This window comes from Cololabis saira, chromosome 9 (genome assembly GCF_033807715.1).
Source record: "Cololabis saira isolate AMF1-May2022 chromosome 9, fColSai1.1, whole genome shotgun sequence".
Classification (NCBI taxonomy): domain Eukaryota; kingdom Metazoa; phylum Chordata; class Actinopteri; order Beloniformes; family Belonidae; genus Cololabis; species Cololabis saira.
The window spans coordinates 29,996,998-30,020,784 of NC_084595.1; the positions used below are offsets into that span (position 1 = coordinate 29,996,998).

General features: G+C 38.2%; 4 protein-coding genes across 5 annotated transcripts; 3 read left to right on the forward strand and 1 right to left on the reverse strand.

The window, feature by feature from the left end:
- Positions 1 to 107: 107 nt before the first annotated feature.
- On the forward strand, positions 108 to 4,522 carry tcn2 (transcobalamin II). 2 transcript variants are annotated; one of them, XM_061729175.1, is made up of 10 exons: positions 108 to 255; positions 449 to 519; positions 1,269 to 1,458; positions 1,589 to 1,758; positions 1,930 to 2,082; positions 2,673 to 2,845; positions 3,085 to 3,259; positions 3,354 to 3,534; positions 3,615 to 3,733; positions 3,869 to 4,522. In XM_061729175.1, the coding sequence occupies exons 2-10, from the start codon at positions 462 to 464 to the stop codon at positions 3,928 to 3,930; spliced, it is 1,281 nt and encodes a 426-aa protein (XP_061585159.1). In that variant the 5' UTR covers positions 108 to 255; positions 449 to 461; the 3' UTR covers positions 3,931 to 4,522. The 2 variants fall into 2 exon arrangements, with proteins under 2 accessions (XP_061585159.1, XP_061585160.1); XM_061729176.1 differs by having other exon boundaries at positions 116 to 255; positions 452 to 519.
- A 756-nt stretch (positions 4,523 to 5,278) lies between these two features.
- On the forward strand, positions 5,279 to 9,253 carry dguok (deoxyguanosine kinase). Its single transcript, XM_061729178.1, has 7 exons — positions 5,279 to 5,747; positions 6,548 to 6,657; positions 6,755 to 6,954; positions 7,939 to 8,086; positions 8,168 to 8,283; positions 8,510 to 8,609; positions 8,750 to 9,253. The coding sequence occupies exons 1-7, from the start codon at positions 5,480 to 5,482 to the stop codon at positions 8,777 to 8,779; spliced, it is 972 nt and encodes a 323-aa protein (XP_061585162.1). The 5' UTR covers positions 5,279 to 5,479; the 3' UTR covers positions 8,780 to 9,253.
- Positions 9,254 to 9,565: 312 nt separating this feature from the next.
- Positions 9,566 to 11,519, forward strand: spaw (southpaw). The gene is made up of 3 exons (XM_061729177.1): positions 9,566 to 9,955; positions 10,298 to 11,112; positions 11,197 to 11,519. The coding sequence occupies exons 1-3, from the start codon at positions 9,670 to 9,672 to the stop codon at positions 11,347 to 11,349; spliced, it is 1,254 nt and encodes a 417-aa protein (XP_061585161.1). The 5' UTR covers positions 9,566 to 9,669; the 3' UTR covers positions 11,350 to 11,519.
- A 1,508-nt stretch (positions 11,520 to 13,027) lies between these two features.
- LOC133450505 (eukaryotic translation initiation factor 4E-binding protein 1-like) lies at positions 13,028 to 18,949 on the reverse strand. Its single transcript, XM_061729179.1, has 3 exons — positions 18,503 to 18,949; positions 14,599 to 14,787; positions 13,028 to 13,559 (listed from the first exon to the last, which is right to left on the reverse strand). The coding sequence occupies exons 1-3, from the start codon at positions 18,636 to 18,638 to the stop codon at positions 13,528 to 13,530; spliced, it is 357 nt and encodes a 118-aa protein (XP_061585163.1). The 5' UTR covers positions 18,639 to 18,949; the 3' UTR covers positions 13,028 to 13,527.
- Positions 18,950 to 23,787: the final 4,838 nt, after the last annotated feature.

Below are 23,787 nucleotides of genomic sequence, written 5' to 3' on the forward strand. Positions count from 1 at the left end.
CAAGACTTGACCCAGCCTTCCCTGTGTCTGATTCGCTGGCTTTGACACGCTTGTGTCAACTCTAACCAATCGCATATTGGCCAAATTTCCTGACTTCCTGTTTTTGTTCAGAGACGTGACCATAGACCGAGGTTTAAAGAGAAACCTTCAGGATTTACAAAAGTTTGTCATCTCAAATGACCAGTCATGTGATAGTGAAGGACTGAAGGGGCCGTCTCTGCTGGTTTCTCTCACTCAGCTCCTGACACCCAACAGGTAACTACCGGCTGTATGCAGCAACATTTAACAAAGTGTAACTTTAGCGAAAATATTGCAACAATGATCTCTTAATGTTGATAGTCATCATATAGTCTGAGATTATTTTCATAGTTATTGTCTAATATAATATAACTTATTTTAAAAATGTCTTGATAATTTTAGGCTACTTTACTCTCTTTGTGTTAACCAGCAGGTTCTCCAAAATGCTGCCTTTGGTCATAATTGCAGGCCTGTTGGCGTTTGTCTCCAGTAAACCATGCGGTTAGTATCATTATTATTTTAATTGATAATATTAAAAAGTAAGAATTGATTAAAAAAAAAGAGAAATAAAAGAAAAGAGGGTTGCCTTCTTACATCTGAGAGAATTGTGACGCAACTCGGTATTTGTAATTCTACTGCCTCACAAATCTGGACATTCACAGATTTTGCAATTTTCTACACAACGTGCGTCTTATTCGGTTCGTGACAAAAGCTGTACTCAAACCACCAAAATTAAGAGATGTGATTCTTATTTAGCACTTTATTGCCTGATATGAAACAATACACTGAAAATCTTTTTTTTTTTTTTTTTTTTTTTTTTACAGTTCTTCCAAATACAATTGTTTTGTGTCTCTATGAATACATTGGATAATTCTATTTATTTTTAATTTTTGTAATTGTATAAATTGTTATTTTTATTTTATTGTTTTCCTTATGGGGTGGAGCAAAGGTCTGAAAAACATATGTAACAGATATGATACATCAGACATTAATGGGTTAAATACTGATGAAAAAATATAAGGGAGATACTGTATACTCAAATAGTCTAAACATGAAAACAGCCATGAAGAGTGCACATTTAGTCTGAATGGTTTTATCACAACTGCTGATGCAGCTTTTCAGGTTTTGCAATGCTTTGAAAGTTCCTGTTGATGTCAGCAATAGAGTAGAAAGTTTATCTTCAAAATTCTTTTTTTAGGAAAATTAATTTTTAACATTTATCTTTCATTAAAAAAAATAAATCTCTTTAGATACCGCAGGATCCCATCATGCGCTGCTCCTGTCACTCAACCAAAACCTCCTTCGCTCTCTGGAGGGACAGGAAGGACTTCCCAACCCCAGTGTCCACTTGGGGCTGCGTCTTTCTGATTACCACAATCTTGACAAGGAGAGCGAACATCTCAATAAACTTAAAAATGATTTGCATGATGACATTCAAAGGTATTACTTTGTCTACAGATACTGTACCTGCAACCTCTGTGATTATTTCTAGCAGAACTACATACAACATAAAAATGTGAACATTCTTTGTCGTTAATTGTTATCAATTCAGCCTTCTGTTGTCTTTCAGCTCACTCACGAACAACCAGCCTGTTGTTGGCTCCCTGGCTCTGTACAGTCTGGCTTTGAAATCCTCCTGTTATGACCTGAACACCATCACTTTCACGGTCAGCGAGAGTAGCAAGACGCTGCTGACTCACCTGAAGAAGCAGATGGAACTAGAGAGAGAGAATATTGCTTGTAAGGTTCATTCTCCCTTTTCTGTCTTAAAAAGTTTGTATTTCTGTGCTGAAGTATTAGTTCAGAGTTTACTATTGATTATCTTTTTCCCAGAAAAAAAAAATCTTATTTGAAACAATTTGTGTTATTTTTTTTTAAATATATTTTTATTTCTCGCTCTCATGCACACAGTCAGCCACCGCCCTTTGACCAACTATTACCAGTACAGTCTGGGATTGCTTGCTCTTTGTGTGAGCGGCGTTCGGGTCAACATCCATGACAGCCATAAGCTCATCAAAGCAGTAGAACATGAGCTCTTCAAACATGGAGATGCTGAGAGTGTTGGTGAGTGACACCTGACACAATGTTGAAAATGTAATTTATTTTTTGTTGGTTCTTCCCCAAAGTTCTATGCTTAATCTATTGTTTGCATTTGCATAATATTTGGTTGTTGAAATAAATGTTATGCAGGAAACATGCAATGTAGGAACCATTTCCATTTTTAATGGTAATTACCATATATACTGCCAGTTTACGGCCTCAGAGATGTATTACTGTCAACATACTTGTCATACTTCTGTAGTGTTAATATTTAGGATAACCTGGTGTGCACATTACAGACTCCTCTGAAGATATGTTACTAAGAAAACTGTTAACTTTAAGAATCACAGTGTAGTTTCAAGCAGTGCATTTAATATTTTATATGATTGGTTAACTAGAACATAATATTACCTGTTTTGCCTCACAATGTGACAGGTAACTACATTAAATAATCCTGAGCCTCATGTTGTGAAAATATATATTTATTTACAAAAGTTGTCACTTTTTGTGCTTCATAGCTTCATTGGCTTTGATATTTTTTTTTTTTTTTTTTTTCTCCCCAAAAATGTTTTATTCAAATAGTTACAACTATTTTATCGTATTTCTCTCCCTAGATACCTATGCCATGGCTGGAATGGCGCTCCAGTGTGTGAAGGACTCTGGGTTTTATGCTCACAATGCAGTTGAGCTTGACACGGCTCTCAGTAATATCAAGCAGAAGCTTTTGGCCTCTCGCAGGGCTGATGGTCACATTGGCAATGAGTTCAGTACAGGTCTTGCAGTTCAAGTGAGCATTTTTTGTCTTCTTTTTTTTTTCCCTCTGGCTCAATATCACTGTATGTAACAGGGTTACTTCCACTAGGATAAAGTTGGTCATCTTCTACATGAAGCTTGTGGGCTTTGATCCACAGTCACATGTCAAAGCGTCCTTGTGCAAGACCCCTAACCCCCCACTGCTCTCAATATGCTCATCTGTGTGATTGTGGAAACAAACTACATTAAGTTATATGTACTTATGTATTCAAGGCCTTGCTGGCAATGGGCGTTGAAGTTTCCGGTTGTGCCGCCTCAATGGAGGCCATGAGGACATCTGCCAGGGGCAACATCTACCACAACCCCATGGCCATATCTCAGGTGCTGCCTGCTCTTCATAAAAAATCCTACCTGACACTTAGAAGAAAGGACTGCCTCAATGAAGACAGTATGTCCAAAATTATTTCTAACCCTTTTTTTCATCGCTGTGATTTTAGGTTGTGTCTTTGTTGTCAGTATTTTCTTCCATGTTTACCCTACAGACTCGTTGGTGTTGGAACCAGTGGATCCTGTGGTGGTTTTGCCAAGTGAGACAAAAGTGAAAATGATGGTGGAAGTGGTGATGCTAAGTGGAGCGGCAGCCGTTTACTCTGTGGATGTGCCAAAGGGCAGCTCTCTGTTGGAGGGCCTTGAACTGCTCAAGGGGAAAAATCCTGGCTTCACGTGAGTTCATCTAATGAGCCTTTTCACTTCAGCTTCAGTTAAACCAGCAGCAGTGAGGAATCTCTGGTTCTTTGTGGCAGATTTGAGAAGGAGTCCAGCCTGTGGGGACCTTACTTAAGCGTGGTGAATGGAGAGCAGGCCAGACAGAGTGACCGCAGATACTGGAACCTCTCCTCTGATGGCACAGCACTCACTGAGGGTGAGGACACACACACACACACACACACACACACACACACACACACACACACACACACACACACACACACACACACACACACACACAGCTTACTTCTTGCTTTGGTTTATGGAACAAAATTGTTTGCTCCCTCAGGTATTGTCGATTTCAAGATTGAGGCAGCCCAAAAGATAACCATCAAAAACACAGGTTACTGATGATGAAGATGGGATTACAAGCACTTCATTCTCATAGTTTTTTCTTTTGCTGCTAATTGTACAACAGTTGTTTCCACCTGTTGCCATCGTTTATGATGATTTTCACAGAATTAATATATGTTTTCCTCTGAATCATTGTGATCTGATATTCAGTATGTTGATTATTAAGTTGTTGTAGTCTTTTATTTTTTAATGATGGCTTTTCACCTAAATGTCCATTAAATTGGGTTATAAGCAGAACTTTTTTTTACAAGGTTTCGGGGACTCTTTTAAATGAGACATATGCATGTTTTTCAAAAGTTTGCATAATTTTATTGAGGTATTAATGAAAGTCTGTGACATGTTTTAGTCAATTTACCACAGGGATGCAATAACAGAAAACTCATTTAAACCATGTTTGAACAAATGAATGCCTACGTCACTTCAAAATGCAAAACACAGTGTGACAACTCTTACAAGAGGGAAAACTGAAATATTCTATATTTATAAATATACACACACAATGGTAAGAAAGTGTATGTTTTTTTCTGGAATTAACTCGTTTTCTGCATGAATGTACCATCAAATAAAGGCAAATCTTTATCTAACTCAATACATTTCTTTGTCCCTGGATTTTGAATCATCTATACATTTTGAATGCTCCAAATATGTACATCTATCCATCTATGCACCTGGTGTTACATTCCAATCACCTACCATTATGATCAAATCTGATAGAAGAGTATTATCTCTGAAATATCTGTAATAATTTTGATTTATTGGACATTCTGTGTTCTGTGACCATACACATCAACTAGCATTAAAAAGTACATTTGAACTCTCAAAACAGCTATTATCCAGTGACCGTCTCTGTCCATCTCATGTGTGATCACGTCGAAATACATTTAAACCAACAGATAAACTGGATCCATTACTGAATTAAGTAAAAGTTCTGAATCCGCAATATTCAGTAAAGCAAATTGAAATGGGCAAAAATATTTGGATGCACAGAAAATTCTAGTGTCACCTTCTACACTATTATTATTTTTATTTCTATTATTATAATAATTATTATTGATTGTCCATTTTATTCACAATAGTATCTTAAAATTAATTTAAAGTACAGTCACTTAAAATCAATGTGTTGTATGCTTTTCAAGAAGCTGAGGCTTTTATTGTGAAAGTAAACCCCCGGAGCCGGAAATACCCATCGCTGCTTACACAAGCATCATCGCTGTTAATTTATGGTTCCGCGTTACACCAACGCAGAGCCTACGGCGTAGGTTACGCGGCAACACGCACCGCACCCTACGCCGTCGATTTAACGCGGAACCATAATTCAGGCTTTATTCAATGAGCAGGAGCTTCTGTGAACCCACGTTTTATTTCACAGGATCATCGGTTCACTAACATGTTACCGCAGTTTAAACACTTGAATTAACACAGCATTATCTGATTATACTGAACTAAATGAATTAATAACTGACATCGACAGTTCATGTTAAGTGCGGGTTACATCATGCAGAGGGTGAGTTAGCCTAATTGAGCCGTGTTAAAGTGTCTCTTCATCATGATGTCTGCGCTGCGGCGGCTCGCCCTGCTCGAGCGTGTTTGCGTGTTAAAACCTAATATAATACATCCATGGTTAAATCACCGCTCGGGTCTGATGCAGGCCAGCAACACTAGGGGGGACACATGTCGCAGCTTCTCCACAACAATCCCAGCGGCTTTGTCTCACAAGAAACGCAATCCTGGCAACATTTGTTCTAGGTACTTGTCAAGTTCAACTTCTGATCTAATGTCTCGAGTGAAGAGAGTTTCAATCGAGGGCAACATAGGTAAGATCGGTACATTTTACAGTTTGAAGAAACTTTTTTCCATGCTGTTATCGGGCCAGGCAGGAGAAAAATAAAAATAATATTTTAGAGGAGGAAGATTTTTTTTTAATTATGCACTTCGAGAAAAAAGTCGAGAATAATGTTGAAATACAATTTTGAGAAAAAAGTCAAAATGTCGAGATTAATGTTGAAATACAATTTCAAGAATAATCGATATTACATGAATAAAGTCGAAATTTCGAGAATAGAGTTGAAATACATTTTGATTTTTTTCTAGAAATTGTATTTCAACATTAATCCTTTTGTTTTTTGGGTTTTTGTGTGTTTCACTCATAGTGACATGTACAGTCTTATTTGCTCAGGAGTCAATATAATATAAGTTGTAAAAACAATATCCCATGCACACTCACACACACTTATTTTTTATCTTTATTCTTTATTATTTATATATTGCATTATTAGTTTGCCATCACTTTTGTGTAGTTTTACTTTCTGTTTTTTTGTATGTTAATCTTGACATGAAATTTTAATATCTTCGGTGGAGGCTTCAAATAAGCCCATTGGGTTTTTTGCCTCTTCCTGCACCTATAGTGTTTATCATTGATATGTCCTGTATATTTTTTTAAAAACTGTGCAAAACAATAAACTAAACTAATCTCGACATTTCAACTTTTTTCTCGAAGTGCATAATGAAAAAAAAATCTTCCTCTTCTAAAATATTACTTTTATTTTTCTCCTGCCTGGCCCTAATACTCTTCCGTAAGTATTGAGCCTCTGTGTTATATACTGTCATATTACAGCTGTTGGAAAGTCGACCTTTGCAAAACTCCTGCAGTCTGCGTGTCCACACTGGGAAGTGGTGGCGGAGCCCGTCAGCAAGTGGCAGAACATCGAGAGCAAGTCCTCAGAGGTTGTCCCCATCTTTTCACAACATGATAAACATATGTGGCTGGACAAGGTGAAGGTGATGCTTACCAGCTGCATGTCCCTGCTTGTGTCCCTGCCAGGGCACAGATGCAGCCCCCCAGACAACAGTCAGCAACCTGCTGCAGATGATGTACCAGGACCCTCAGCGCTGGTCTTACACGTTTCAGACATATTCCTGCATGAGTCGGCTGAGGACTCAGCTGCAGCCTCCTCCAGGTCACCTGCTCCACTCCCAGACACCACCTGTCCAGGTGTACGAGCGCTCCGTCTACAGTGACCGGTGAGGGAGTCACGGCAGGACAATGGAGGGACAGTACAATCATGTCACTGCAAGTCCACTTCTGTAATCTTTAAATCATTTTCCAGCGTTTCATGTCACTCTGACTGACTGACTCAAACTGTTCAAACTAGACTCAGTAGATGCACATTTATTCCAACCATGACCATTTTATTAAACATCTCAACACCGTGTGAATTATGAACACACCAATCCTCTCAAAATGTGTATTCTGTTGATATTAATACATTCGATTTTAATTTGCAAATATATATACTGCTTTTTGCACTACTTTCTGTATATAATCTTTAATATCACCTTATATTTTTCTATTATCATTCTGTTACTTACTTTTCATCTTAGTGTGTTTTTTTTTAAATAATAATAAGAAAAAAGGAACTGTTCAAGCCAATAGAGGGCAAACATAACCTTAGGGGGACAGCAATGTTTGACACAACAGCAGTAAGAACAAATACAAAGGGCAGATGTATATCCGTTTTAGGAGTAAAACTGTGGAACTCATTAGACAACGACCTTACATTAGCAAACTCAATAAAAGCATACAAGATATTATTCAAAGCAAAGGTAATGGACACATATATAGAAGCACAATAAGCAAACAAAGAAGAATGTACACATGCATGAGATGAAATGACAACCTAAATTGGTTTTGTCGGTTTCTTTAGCATCTTTTCACTTTCTGTTTTCAGAGCTATTATTATTATCATTATTATTACTATTATTACAGTTATTATTATTTTGTGTAACCTCATGATACTTCATTTGTTCTTTTTGTATATTCTATTATGTTAAAAGGTGGACAAGATAAGCTTTATGCTTCAAGCCCAGACCTTTTCAGTCAAAATAATCACAATGTTGACCAGGGAAAAACCTGTGGATGTTTGTTATCTTGTTTGTTGATTTTTATGCTTGTGATTGACCGAAATAAATATTAACTAACTAACTAACTTAATTTTGTTCTGTCAGATACATCTTTGCGCTGAATATGTTTGAGCTGGGTTGCATCAATGCCACAGAGTGGGCCGTCTACCAGGACTGGCACTCTCTTCTTGTAGAGAAGTTTGGACACCAGGTGGAGCTGGAGGGCATCATTTACCTCAGAGCTTCACCCAAGGTACGATCCTGAAATATGTCATACAGCTCCCAATTCAAGACCACACAAAGGAATCAAAAACAACTTTATGCACCTTTTCAGAAATGTATGGAGCGTCTGAAGCGCCGGGGAAGGTCGGAAGAGAAGGAAGTGAAACTGGACTATCTGGAAAAACTTCACGCTCAACATGAGAGATGGCTGGTGGAGAAAAGCACTGAGTGAGTGAGACTGAGATCAGGTTTTTTGTCCTCTTGATACCAAAGTATTACGCCAAAATGTACTTTATGCAACGTTTCAAAAGTTGCTTCATCAGTATTTAAAACAGCCCTGCTCGCAGATGGCTGTTGCTCAACTGTGAGCAGATGATGGTCCACCATGCGTGGTCTCTAAGACTGTTAGTCTGATTTCGTGTGTATGATACAGCCTGGCTCTGTCTCTGTTTAGGATACATTTTGAGAAGCTGAAAAAGATACCAGTCTTAGAACTTGATGCAGGTGTGGAGTTCAGGAGTGATCCAGAGGTACGGGAGCATTTTATTACGAAGGTAAGTTGACCTGCTGTTACCACAGGAAACCACATGTGGGCGTTGTCGTAACACATATAATCTGACTGGTTTTGTATTATGATTAAACGCATTTGGTGTTTCTGATCTACTGATATCCTACAATACCTTTTCACGCACAGGTGAGGGACTTCTTTAATACTTTGAGCTGATGGTCGTCAGCAGCCATCAACTGTGGGGATTGGATGAGACCAGCTGGACCTCAGTCAAGTGTTTTAGGGGACATATAAATAGCTTCATGGAGTGTAAATATAAAGTCAAAGAAATATAGTTAATCTTTTTGGCAAGCTGCAGTCTGCATGAAACAAACATTTTGAGTTTGTCTGTAGACAAATGTTACAGGCAATTGTTTCTATGTCACTTCCTAAGGCACACTAATGATTCCCGTTGACATCTGCACAACTGTTTTCTTTGTTACAATAATTCACACCTGGTTGACTTGAGTGCAAAGGAGTCTGTGAGTTTTATACCTTCTTTGAATAATAAGCTAACTATGTGCTATGAACAGATTTTAATGTGTAGTATTTTATATCTTCCTGAGTGGTGGGAACAAGACACCCAGACTATTTGTTACAACTTGTTAATAAAACAATAAATCCATTTTACAGTCACATGACTTGGCTTTTTTTTTTTTTCTATACGCGTATTTGCAGTGTTGCTTTACAGTGGAATTTGAAATATGAAGGTGCTATTGGATACAGAAAAACTTCAAGTGTTATTCATTACATTAAGTTTTATTTTTAAAAAGGATTAGGTTATTAGTAGGTATATTACTAAATATAAAAAGGCCAGTTAATTAGTTTGACAGGACAATGACCTTGGCTAAAAGATTCTCCTCCGTGGCCTCTGATGTGCTCTGATGATCACAGGGGCCATTAAGATGCCTGGAGTGGTCGGGTGGGGGGGGGGGGTCATCAAAGGGCAGCTGTCTACTATAAAAGGCCTGTCTGGAGCTCTGTGTGCACACAGCATCATTTCAGCGTGTGAGCAGCTGGTGGAAGGAAGGAAAGAAGGAAGGAGATCTTTGAGAGCCTCAGTTGAGATGGAAGCCAGAATGCTGACGATTTTCTGCATATTTTACTTTTGCTCATTTGGAGCTGTTTTCTCAGCTCAGGCCCACAGATTCCACTCGCACCTCCAGAGGAGTTCAGCACACAGAAATCTGTCAACAAGTCCTCGCAGCAGATATCCTCAGTACATGATGCAGCTGTACCGCTCTTTCAGGACGGCCGATTCCATCTCTGCACAGGCTGTCAACATCTTTACCACGCAAAGTGACAAATCATCAGTACATGGCTTTGATTCTGTCCTAAGTTTGGCGGCCAAAGGTGAGTACACAGTTGTATCCTGCTGTTAATCGACTGTATATGTTTTCCTTCCGTCTCCTCTTTCCTCCAGCAGCTCTCTGGTTGGTGTTATCCCTGTTATCAAATCCTCCCTCTTTACAACCCAGCAAGTGTCAAAATGCTTATTCAACTTTAAAGGCCTGCTCTGTTTTACGTGGGGCAGTTGTATATTAACCCCTCAGACGGCCTCTCCTAATACACATCCTGTTCTGTTCGTCCTCTCACTCCAGTGTTTTTGACATTTGTCCAGCGATCTGGTTTTCCCACATTCATGCAGACTGCTGTGTCAAACTTTTATTTCTCATTTTTCTGCCTCATTTTTAGGTTGCCATCAAGTGGGTGACAGATGGACGCTCCTATTTGACATGACATCCATCTCGACAAGTGAGCTTGTCCAGCTGGCAGAACTGCAGATCAGACTGCCGGCCTTCTCTGCCTCTGAGGGGGCCACTGTGGACTTGTATCACTCCCACAGGGAGAACTGTGACCCGGACAGTACGTCATGCCAGGAGGAGAACGTTTTCTTGGGGAGCATTGACACAACACCCAACAGCAAAAAGTCTTCCTGGAAGGTATTTAACGTGACTGCTCTGCTGAAATACTGGCTGCACAAGAGAGGCGACATGCTGAGCCAAGAGGCGTCGGGACAGTCTGAGACGGATCATGGGAGCGGTGCTTGGGATGAGTGGAAGATGAACGACGAATCCCCTTTGAACAGTTTGGGAATGAGGCGTAGGAAAATACACCATCCAACCAAAAACCGAGTCATGATCGTCATCTTCTCCAGACAAAACATCTCCAGAGAAAGCCATGCAGCGTACAGCCTCATTCATGCTGTGGAGAACTCCAAGTATGTGACAGCAGACAGAGTGAGCAGTGACAGCCAAAGCCGCCGCCACAAAAGGAACAGAGTGGAGAGGATGCGACTTGCTGATGGCGCTGTACCAACTGTGGCAGCAGCAGCGGAGCCGGTCCGGAGGCCGCTGTGTCGAAGGGTGGATATGTGGGTAGACTTTGAGCACATCGGCTGGGACGAGTGGATTGTTCATCCGAAGCGCTACAATGCCTATCGCTGTGAAGGAGAGTGCCCTACACCACTAGACGGGTCCTTCAATCCCACTAACCATGCATACATGCAGGTAAGATGACAATGAGCTTTAATCCATCTCTAACAACACATGTGGAGCTGTTAACCTATTCATAATAATTATTTTCATTTCCAGAGCCTCTTGAAACGTCATCATCCAGAAAAGGTGTCTTGCCCGTCCTGCGTGCCCACGCACCTCAGTCCCCTCTCCATGTTGTACTACGAGAACGATGACTTGACCCTGCGACATCACGAGGATATGATTGTGGAAGAGTGCGGCTGCCACTGAAAACCCTCCTCACCGGAGTTACTGAAGATGGAGCATACATTTGAACTTTTTGTTTTTCTTTCAATATGAACATGAATATCAAAATAGAAAACTAGAAAAAGATTTCCTGGTGGTGGCACCTCTACAAAAAGCATTTTAAGATTGAATAGACACAGTACTATTTTATTACCTGTTGCCATTATATTTTATGTTTTGTCTATTTATACATCATATATATTTTTGTATATAAAATATGAAAACATTATTAAAAAGTTCTATTTTGACATGAGTGTTGTGCGTTATGATCTTTGAGCAGTTAAAAAGTTACTGGTTACATTTATTATCTAAACAAACTTTTTAAGCTTGAAAACAACTTCTATAAGTGCTACAAATTTAAGAGGTTTTTTAGTTTCAGTGTTACCTTTTTCCTAAAACTTGAGTCATAGTCCTGAACTGCTCCATCTTAACTTTATCAGCTTTTACTTATAAGATTGTACTTATAGCAGCTTCCATTAAACCTTCAGCAAAAACTGACAAAGAAATAAATCCAGATACTTTGTTCTTTAAGGTTGTTTTTGACTAACAAATCTAGATTGACCAACACTCCTAGATACCCATCTACATATCCGTCCCACTTGTCTCCACTGACTACCAGTTTAGTGTATTTATCTTTCTCACCTCACCAATCCACATCTTGGGCTGATTACAGTACACACGTCATCAGATGTCATTAGCAGTCCTCCTCGGACAGGCCTCTTTTGTTGATTGGGATCAACAGGCCTACTGGGTGGAACAATAAAAACCCATGCTGGATCAATGGGGTAGAAAAAAGCAGTGCAACTTGTTTATCTTGGGGGGGGGGGCATTGGAGTCAGGAAGCAGAGGTGACACAAACAAACAAAGCGATGTGAAGGACTGGGAAGACTGAGAACCTGACGGGTGAAGCTACTGTGGAGGAAAAACAGGGTGGACTGGAAATGATCTGCTGAATCTGCTGAGCAATTCAACTCCCTGCCAAGACCAGACTGCTTTTTTTTCTTCATCTTGCACAGACAGCATTGCATCATTTGTTGAATCAGTGCAGTTAACTGTACCCTCAGATTACTACTTGAAGTTGTTTAGCTCATTTGTCCACCTGAGGTTGCAGAACTGAGGCCCTTTTCCAGTTGTGAGACAGGGAAACTCCTTGCAGGCCGTTCAGATGGGAAAAAAACTCACATCCATCCGACAAGAACTATATTCAGACAGTTAGCTCGTATAATACACATGCATCCAAATACATTCATTTTATCCAAATGATTGTGATGTAATCCTCAAAGTGAAAGCCTGATAAGCTTCTTCACAAGATTTTAACAAGGAATCAACAAGTCTTTGTTTACGTCAGTGGAAATGTTGAATGGATGGAGTTTCTCCCAGATACATACAGTTGTATATTGACCTCTCTTTATTCAGTCCACTAGCCGAGGTTATCAGCCACCAGGAATTCCTCTGATATGACTCCTGCTGAATCAGGGTCACAGGAGGTACTGCAGCCCACGAAGCAAGACGTCAAAGATTGATCTCCTTCAAATGTATATTAGCTTTAACATCTGAACAACAAATAACTCAGATGCATTGTTTTCGGAGCAGTTAACACCAAGAGCACATTGAAAGTGACGACACAAAATGAGAAATACACAACAAAAAAACAGAACAACACTTGCTTTTCTGGTGTTTGCTTTAATGCTTCTTGTCACCGTAGAAACCGTCTAAAAACTGCTTCAAAATGTCATCAGAAAAATGTAGCTGACATTATTTGTTGAACACTTGAGGTGGAGAATGTTTTAACAGTACAAATGATACAGCATCTTCAACACCTGAAGGCAGTATCTGAAGAGAGGTGGCAAACCTTTCTGGAATGGTTACTTCATTTTATTAAAGACCTCTTGCTGCCAGTTGATGAGGCATTTAGTGTGAAGGGCTTCTCAGCATTGATTTTAAACTCGGAGCCAGGACAGGAAGGCACACTTTGTATTAAGTAAATAAGATTTAAGTCTTAAGAGCAAAAAAAAAAAAAAAAAAAAAAAGTGTCATCTTTGTTCTGGAAAAATAACCAAATCAGAAAGATCAAAACAAATTTTGCAAAAACAAAATTCTGAAGAATTACGATGGAAAGTATTAGACTCTTTTCACAGCATCGTAATACTTGGTCATCTCCATCTAGATGTCCATTTCAAACTGTGCGTCATCACCTGGAAAAGACACATAGACAAACTTCAATCACAACACATCATGCAGGTGCTCAATACAATGAAATTACACCACCTCTCATTACAATATTTTAAAGAAGATAACTTCAACTATTACTTGTTTAAATGATCAAAACGTTAGAGAAAGTGTCAGAAACTAGTAGGCTTTCTTAAACAATGACAATAAATGCAAATACAGAGGTCAGAGAACATCACTTAATTGTCAGTTGCTACAACAAAATTACTGTCTTACTGAAGATTTAGATGACAGGGTCATGAGAAGGACAGCCAGCACAGCTAAAATGTATTTCAATTCCATAATAATCTATTAATCTCAGTGAGAAAATAAAATGAAAACGAATAGAGCGAGATAAATTATTGCTAAAAGGTTATGCAATAAATATCCAACTGCAGATGTGACATCTGTCCATATTTCTCTCAACATAAAACTGGTGGAAGCAGTGTGCAAGTAGAGTTATCATGTGAGGGGAAATGGTGACGTAGGAAATAAATCTGAGGATGCTCTAATCAGAGCTGGTAATTTCCAACGCAGCTTGTGTTTACAAGCCCTGCTCGCCCCGAACACAGGAGGAGGCTAATCACAGTACAAGAGGAGAAATGTTACCCCTCAATGCTGTTCTGGAGGGAAGAGATGGAAAATCAAACAGGATTTTGTTCAAACAGGACTGACACTCTTAAGTTGACTTAACTGGTCAAATCAACACTCAGCTTCAGACTTACAGTGGGGCAAAAAAGTATTTAGTCAGACACCAGTTGTGCAAGTTCTCCCACTTAAAAAGATGAGAGAGGCCTGTAATTTTCATCACAGCTATATCTCAACTATGAGAGACAAAATGAAAAAAAAAAAATTAAAAAATCCAGAAAATCACACTGTAATTGCCAATGTATGAACATCCAAGACTGAAATGTGATTTTAACTGAATGGGTGGGGAGACAGAGGGGGTGTTAGGCAGGGAGAGTACCAACCCTGAGTTGTTTATGTTGTGGCTGCATTTAGTCTAAATCTGATGTGAGAACATACCAGCACCGCTCCCATCAGCCACAGTGGTGTTGTTGTTCACTACTTCTCCATTGATCTTCTTCTCTTTGGGCTCTTTGGATGGTGGACTGGTCACCCCTGGAATGCTTGGCAGACCTCGAGGAGGAGTCCTGGCCACCGGAGAAGTACGACACCCCAGCAGGAACTTTCGGTCGTAAATGATCCGAGTACCTGTTCGTGTAACGAGGAAAATGACTATTGGCCAAGCTGCTGGACACTTTGGAAATGTTTGTTCAAATTGAAAGATCCTACACTGGGAGAGTGGAATTAATCACAAATAATAAAACATATTGTTGCACTGTTGCAAAACGCTTACTGATGTAATTATGATTTACGAAGCGCTCTACAAAGCTTCCACGCCAATTAAATTGTACAATAAATCAGTGCAAATGAATACAAGGTTCAGTGTTCTGATCTGAAAGCCATTCACAAACATGTATCCTTGCACATGTCAGAGGAGAGAAGCAGATAAAGCTTCCTTCTTGGTCCTAAGCCCCTCCCACCTGATGGGTGACTGCTTTTTAAATGATTTTCATACACACCAAAAATAGATGAAAAGTGACTACACTCTTAACAAACCCCACAGTCAGCTGACCAACTAATACCAACTAATTCATCCACCAGTTCGTGCTCACCTCAGGGACATTATTATCATCATCATCATCATCTCACCTGGTCTGTGTTGCATTAGAAGAAGAAAAGTATTACTGTCTTATTTGATATTCTGCACTCTGCCCCTCCTGTGCTCCGTCTGCTCTCCTCTCTTCGATCCTGCTCATAAAAATATTCCAATTACTGCAAACATCAAATTCATTTTTTTCCTGTTCTGATAACTGAAGTTCTTCACTTCTGATCTTAACTCAGGTTTGCAAATTGCTATTTTAACATACTGTATCACTTTGAAATCAATTTATCTTTTGATATTAGATCATATAGAGATATTTAAACGTTATGTCATTGTATTGGAACTGTTATAACCTGCATTTGCAGTAGCATTTTCAGGCCTGTAAAGGGCATAGATCGTTTATTTATCTGTTTTGGGATTTTCCCATAGTCCGTGAAAGTTACATGAAGTGAGGGAACTGGAAGTGTTTCTTCTTCTGCTCCACAATAAGAGAAACGCACAGACAGCATTCAGATGCTCACTCTTCCTCCATCTGAGGTTTGTTTTAACCCTCGAAGTGGCAATATAAGTGAGAACATTTATCATTGTTAGAGTGCAAGTGTAAACTGTTCCGTTTGACACTTTCTATGTAGCGATGTTAATACATGTATAACGGTCGAGATCCGTATAGGTCTCTGCCGTAGATCTATGAATACTAGATCAGCCATGTCCGTCATTAAATGACATCGTTTTTGTATCGGCCGTTAATTGTCCGACCACAACTTTGCCTGTTCCTTGGAGGTCATGATGTCATGAAGAGTTTAGCTGGCTGTGAATCACTTGTCATCTGCAATAGAACCAAACTACCACTTGATGGCAACAAACAGCAGCCCAGTGAGCTCCTGCTCATTCTCTGCATATCACCAAGAAGCAAAAAGCATAAATATTGACACAATTTCAGAATATTTTTGCTGGCTTTAGGCAATGTTAGCGTGGGTCAGTTTTTTATGTTTACTGTTGTATTGGGGCAAAACTCAGGGCAACCGCCACACATGCCCCATCCTGATATACATTTTTACCAGGTATATTTTCTGAAACAAAATCAGATGGTTTCCTTCAAGACTGACCAGGGTTTGATTAACGAGAGACAGAGAGAAAAACATAGTAATGTTATAAGATCATCCAACTAGTCAGTCAAAAAAACAAAAACTCTCAAAATGTTACTATTTTTAGCTATTTCCATCTCAGCTGAATCAACTGAAAAAAAAATACAATTTCATCTTTGCAGTTATTCCTGTAATAATCAGGAAAATAAATCTGCATTTCTAGAGGAGGCTTGTCAAAATTATCCTGTAATCACCATAAATTGTGCATTCTAATAATGGTTATCCTTCATCTGTATTAAAAAAAAAAAATCTCGACACAACCAGAATTACATTTCACATTTTCTTCCAACACTCAGTAGAGTTGGACAGATTGATTACTGCGATAGTCTTTTATTGATGTCTCTTATTGAGTAGCTGTATATATGATCTGCAATTGTTGTTTAAACCCTTAACAGGCAAAGAGGCATTCATTGTTTTGTTTAGTTTTTTTATTCATGCACCTTCATTTATTTTAAATTCAATAAATTAATTTCAGAAATACTTAATTCATTCCCAAAGGGAAATTAATAAAATTATTATTACTCCCCCAAGTTTGTACGTACAATTTCATATTGTTTATATTTGTTTTATAGATATTAACTAAGAAAGACAATGATATTGGTAATTACAGTTAATAATCAATTAAAGTCCATAATCACAGCTGCTCTTAATAATCTAGAGTTAAAAAAAAGACAAGTGTAATGACATCATTATTATGGAGGTCTGGTCTTGCAACCTCCATGAACAAACAGGTTAGATAAATATGACGCAGCACACGTGATCATCTGCCACATGTCTGTTTTCTCATGTGATAAGCATTTTCAGATTTGCCCAAATATTTCATGTTTTTTCAAGGCTCTTACAAGTCCCAAACATGTCTGTGTTCTCAAAAACTTAGTGACTTTTTTTTTAACAATATCAGATTTTTTACTGCATGACATGAGACTGTTTTTCTTCTGAACTATGTTACCCATTAATTAACACCAATCACTGTATACCATTAATCAACAGGCCAGTTATTTATCAAGTTAAATTTCAAGGAGTAGACAGACTACTGCATAAGCAAAGTTTAAAGAGAAAAAACTACTAATGGACCCCAATGGCAATAAACATTTCTTTTATGTCCAACCTTACTTGGACAAATTGCTAAACATCTCAGGCAATTCCTGAAAAAGTATTTTTGATACATTAGTTTATTCCAAGCTTACATACAGTCTTACAGTATGTATGGAATTAGATAAACATGGTGCTGATGAAAGTACAGCATACCATATAGATACAATAATGTTTGTTTTAAGGGTTATGTTTGACAAAATTTAAAACATCTCTTTAATACACCCCTCTTGTTGCAGTGTATTACATGGTAACATACTGTAATATTAGATCTTTAGTATCTTTGGTAATCCTCTTACTGGCATGAAAAGAAAACGTGGAACTGTATAATATCTGGAGTGTTTCTTTCAAATGACCATAGTAAAAAAAACGACATAAATCAAGAAAAATGTAACTTGAGCTGTTCATATTTGGTTTAAGAACTAAAAAAAACCCATCAAAACACGTCTGCAGCAGGTTTTAGTAAAGCTGCAGGTGCAGCGCCCTCTAGAGGACATCGCGCTTTCTGCGGCTTCGATCACGTGACTGTGAACCAGCAACAAATAAAAGCCGCAGTCACAAGAGAAGTGACAGGTCGAGAGGAAGCACGCCTGCACTAACCCCCCTAACAATACTTCTAACGCGTGGCACTGGAGGGAGAAAGCAACGCCGACCCTATAAAACTGTTGTCAATAAAAAAAATAACATTAATGAAATGCTTCAGGGACATTATTCTTTTCCACTAACACTACCCGACTAGTCTTAGCAGTTAGCTTATGCAGAGCTGCATACAAACTGACAGCAGCCGACCTCGTGGTGTTAGCCTTAAGGCTCATTTATGGTTCCGCGTTACACCAACGCAACCTACGGCGACGCGCACCGTACGTTGCGTGTCGCCGCGTACCTTACGCCGTAGGCTCTGCGTCGATTTAACGCGGAAACATAATTCAGGCTTCAGCTGCAAATTTGATGTGGAGGACCTTTACTATTCTAAAAAGAGGATGAATTAGACAAACGGGACACACGGATACAACTCTATGCTTACCCCCTGGCGTGGTGCTGAAGAGGGTCCCCCCGGGAGTAGTGGAGTAATCTTGGGGCATGTGATCCGCGTCGCTGATGGTCACCCTCCTCGTGGACGGGATGGCCTTGGCAGTTGTCTTCTGGCAGTCAGTAGACATCTTCTCTCGACTAATAAGATCAAACTTGCTAAAACCAAACAGGGTGAAACAGGCAGAAAGTCTTGCTTTGACAGGACAAAAGCAAGAGTGTCAGACACTGCTTTGCCTCAACAGAACGGCTACTTGCTGATAAATAAAAAATAAATACTTTTTCATGAGTGCAAACTTGTATTTAAATTTGTCCCATTACCACACGCGCTCTCATAAACAAAAAGTGTCGAAAATCTTTGCAAAGTACACCTCAGCACATGTTCCTCCGCTCCCACATTCACAAAACAACACACACACAGACAGACAGACGGGCTGCAGGGGAAATGCAGCCGGGACGGACAGAATGAGCTCTTGGCGCCCTCTACTGGTGAATGATGTAAATGCAATGGCTGTACGGTGCTGACCACAGACGAAAATATAATCAAAAACTAAACAATTAAAAAAAATCTCTGTAGCTGCGTTTCTAATAAAAAAATAAAAAAATAAATATTGATAGAAAAGAATATATATTTTAAGTTTTTATTATTTATTATAAGTTGTAATATTTCATGCTCTTGTATATGTATATATATATATATATATATATATATATATATATATATATATATATATATATATATATATATATATATATATATATATATATATATATATATATATATATATACTTAAAATACATATTCTTTTCTATCAACATTCTGTACACCGAGAGACGAGGAGGTGATTACTGCAGCTCTGAGGTGAAATGCTTTGCCAATCTTGCTTAATGATTTAAGTTGTTCAACCATTCATGGCTTAATTTTATTTGTCTCATGTCAAAATTTTTGGATCAAACAACGGACAGCTTCACCCCAGACTCTTGTTAATACTGAAATTCTTCAGTATTAACGTTGCATTCACAAATATGCAAGTTGTCCCTGTCTTGTTCACTAATGTATCCTCAGACAAACACCCACACTTCACCTACACACACACACACACACACACACACACACACACACACACACACACACACACACACACACACACACACACACACACACCACATTATGCTAAAGACATGTTGACAGTTAACCAAAATACAAATAAGCATGTAAGCATAAGCATTTATCTATAAAAAAACAAACTCACTTTCAACATTTAATGTTATAATTTTAATATTTTCATTCAAGTTTTGAATTCAATAATGTTTTTCAATCCTGAAAAAAGTATCATATTTTGAAGTAGAAAGTCTCAGTTGTCCAACATTATCGTCACTTGAAAGAATCAGAGCGTTTCAGCCATGGCATTGAATCATTTCTTGCCTGCATTGTAGCAAAGCTGAAAGAGCCTCATACTCAAGACACTGCTGTTTGATCACTGTTGTGAAGATGATGTTAGGTGTTGTCCATTATTTTCTTATTTTTTTTTTTAAATTAGTTTTGTTTCTTTGAACAATCGGCTTCACAAGTTCCAGAGCAATCCCTGGCACAGACCCAGTTTGTTCAGTTTCTTTTGAGTCATTAACTCTAACTATGTTTGACAGAACACTGCAGAAGAAACTGCAACCACTCTGTCTCATGAACACTGGACCTAAGCCTCCTTAAAAGGTACAGTCTGCCCTGTCCCTTCTTGTAGATAACCATGGGGTTGTATTTCCAATCCTGTCTGTTGTCCAAGTGAAAACCCAAATATCTGCAGTCCACCACCACCTCCATCTCTTCTCCCAGGAGTAAAAAAGCGATCCCTTTTGTTTTATTCACATTCAAGATGAGATGACTGTTTCCACACCATGGTATAAAGTGGTCCACCAAATCTCTGTTCTCAGTCTCCAGTTCCCAACAGTTGAGTCCTCCAAGTATTTCTGGAGATGGCAGGAGTCTGAGTTGGACTGGAAGTGGAGGTGCAGGATGAAGAGAAGCGGTTTGAGTACAGTCCCCTGTGCTGCTGAAAACCCACTCAGACAGAAACATTTAGTTTCATGAACTGTAGTGTATTTGTCAGATAGTCATATCAAATATGGGCTTTATATGATTCATTCATCATTGTGGTTTTATTGACTTTTTACACATTCAAACTACGAGTTTCATTTATTTGCAACAGGTACACAAAATGTTTGTTGAAAGTGTAGGTCTAATTATAAATAAAAATGCTGAAATGGATTAATTCCTCCACTGACGTGCATAGTTTGGTATATTTGAACTGAGTTTCAAAGAGAGAAGCTCTGCCTTTGGTGATCTGGCGTTGCAACATTTTTTCTTCTGTGTGAAAGTCTGATGAGCTTCATCTGATGGATCAGCAGGGTGCAGAGGAACAGCAGCTGTAATGATGCAAAACACTTCACGGGGCATGCGTGCCTCACACAACACAAAAGTATACAAACTATACACAAAGACATTTTATTTCTTTATTATTTTGTAAATGTTGAGCTGGTGTACAGAGTAAATTGTCAATAGATGTCCTCATATTTTGATTGGATTAAAAGGATTTTACATGTATATTTTAAATCCATGTTCGACTCTCCATGACAGTTAAAAAAAAGCAAGAACAAAAAAAACAATTTAAAATACCCACAAGACCCCTATTATCCCCAGATTGCAGGCATTACCCAGAACTCAACAGTCTCTTGGTAGCTACAGCTTTATGATGCTAAAAGTACATCCATAACATAACTAGAATCCCAGTTGACAACAAGGGTGCATAGCATTCTAAGTAAATATATATATTTTCATATATTTCATAAATTATATATATATATATATATATATATATATATATATATATATATATATATATATATATATATATATATATATATATATATATATATATATATATATAGCCTTTTATATTTAAAAACATCTCTGTGCATGTGCGTAGTTGCATTCCTTAGTATCGAGTAATATGCTATTGCGTTAATAATGTCATCAAACCATTCTAAAGGAATACACACGTGTTCTCTAGTTTTTGCAAGAGTTAATATTTTTGCATGAACTTGTTGCATGGCCTCCTCTCAGTAGTCCCTCAGTGCAAGGCTTTCCCATTTTCACTTTTGTAATGTAACTACGACTCCGCTCTCACCACGCTCAAACTATTACCATATAGAAGCCTTAAAATCGGCTCAGTCACATATTTGGTCAGAGGGCAGAAAAGAATTGGGGGGTGGGCTATGTTGAGGAAAAATGCTTGTCATCTTGAAGCCACCAAGCCTCCCTGGAAATCGATCCCCTGTGTTGTGTGATATATATATATATATATATATATATATATATATATATATATATATATATATATATATATATATATATATATATACATTTCTAATATCATTTCTCCCCTGCACTAATCCTGACATCAGCAGTGGATCTATAAATTGCCTGTTGTTTCAAAAACCAAGTCTAGTACACCATATGAATTAAAATATGGAATACCAATTTAGTAAATATCAAATAAATTAATACTTAAAATAGTTAAACAAAGTTAAATGCATTTGAAATGAACAAATACTGCTGTAAAATATACCCTGAAACACGTAAATGATGTGAGAATAGAGATCATGTGATATTTTCCAATTAATTTATTTCAGGGGACTCGTATCCTTTCAGGTCATATTTATTTGACAGCACTTTTTATTTTCATCTCCTACAAGAAAATGGAGAGACATGTTTATGCGAGTGAATGAGACAAAGCAGCTCCAGCTACAGTAGTTGGTGTTGGACTGGATCAACTCTGCCGTCAAAAGCAGCGTCTCTGCTCCTTCTACCCTTCTACACTCTTATGCTCTTTCATTTGAATATAAGAAATGAAAAATAAATATGGCATTAATAAATACAAGTCTGCTGAAATAAATACGTTTGGTGCTTTAATTATTATTTTTTTAATGGCTTAGAATAATTAGACTTTGTCCTTTGCAAATGCCATTTAAAAATGAAATAAAAACTGCAACTTATCTATTTATTAAACAATAACAACTCATACATATATATTTATAGTTTCAATATTTAGGGATCTATTTCATATCAATATTATCTTCTTATTTAAGTATTTATTATTTATTGTTACTAAAATGGTATCCCATAGCAAGGTGGAAATCATACACTAGTGTGTCATTTAAAGTGACATGTAATCTTAAATGGGATAATCAAAGAGAAATAACATCTGGTGAAGGGACATTTGTGAACATTTCCAAAACATTTTGAGGCTCCTCGTCTATGTTTGTTTGTGAAATGAGGTGAAGTTGCATGTATGGTACTCAACAGTATATATATTAAATAAATACATGTGGATAATTGGTAAAATGTGAAATGGCACACGTAGTGAGGTAAATCAACTTTTAAAAAGATGTGATATAGAAGTACATATATAGTCTTTGTCCATTTGCAGTATTACTTCCTGTGATATTATCACAGCCTTGACAAGTCCAAATATCCAGGACTGAATGTGTGATATTAAGATCATACACTCAAACACACATCCACACACACTCATGCACATGTATTCAGTCATGCAAACACAGCAGAACGGGATTCTTTCAAGGTGCATATGAACGTCATTAAGGTTTAAAAACTGGCTTAACACACCTACATTCCTACATTAATGACGGAAGCAAACGCTGGGCACTTTGCAGATGGGAAGGCTGATATGAAATCATACAACATAACAAAAATGTTGCTTTGTTTTACTGAAGCTAAATGAGAAGATGCTAATGTTCTGACATCATTTCTGAGTGGATTTATGTGGAGTCTAAAGCTGTAGTTGGCAGACGAAAAGCTTTGCAAGAACAAAAACTGTGATCCTCCCTTGTTTATCACACGCTCACTCACACACAAACAACCTTTTCCCTTTTGTTATTGCTTCTCCTGAAGTGCAGTTAACATAGTGAATGGTGGGAAAAAAGACGTAATGTACTTATGTAAAAGATGAAACGGGAGACATGCTTCGGGATTGGGTCAGGCTCACAGTTACGGGTCAATTTTACAGTTTCTTATCACAGTGATTGGTGACTGACTGCCTTTGCTACACTTCAAAGAACTGCCAAAGAGACAAACATCAGAGCTCAACACGACCTCGACCCGACACTCTCCTGCCTCCAACGTCATCACTTCCCCAGTCAAACCAGTGCTACATTATTACCAGAGTTTCTGCTACCTCATCAAATGGCATTTTCTGGTGGCGGAGA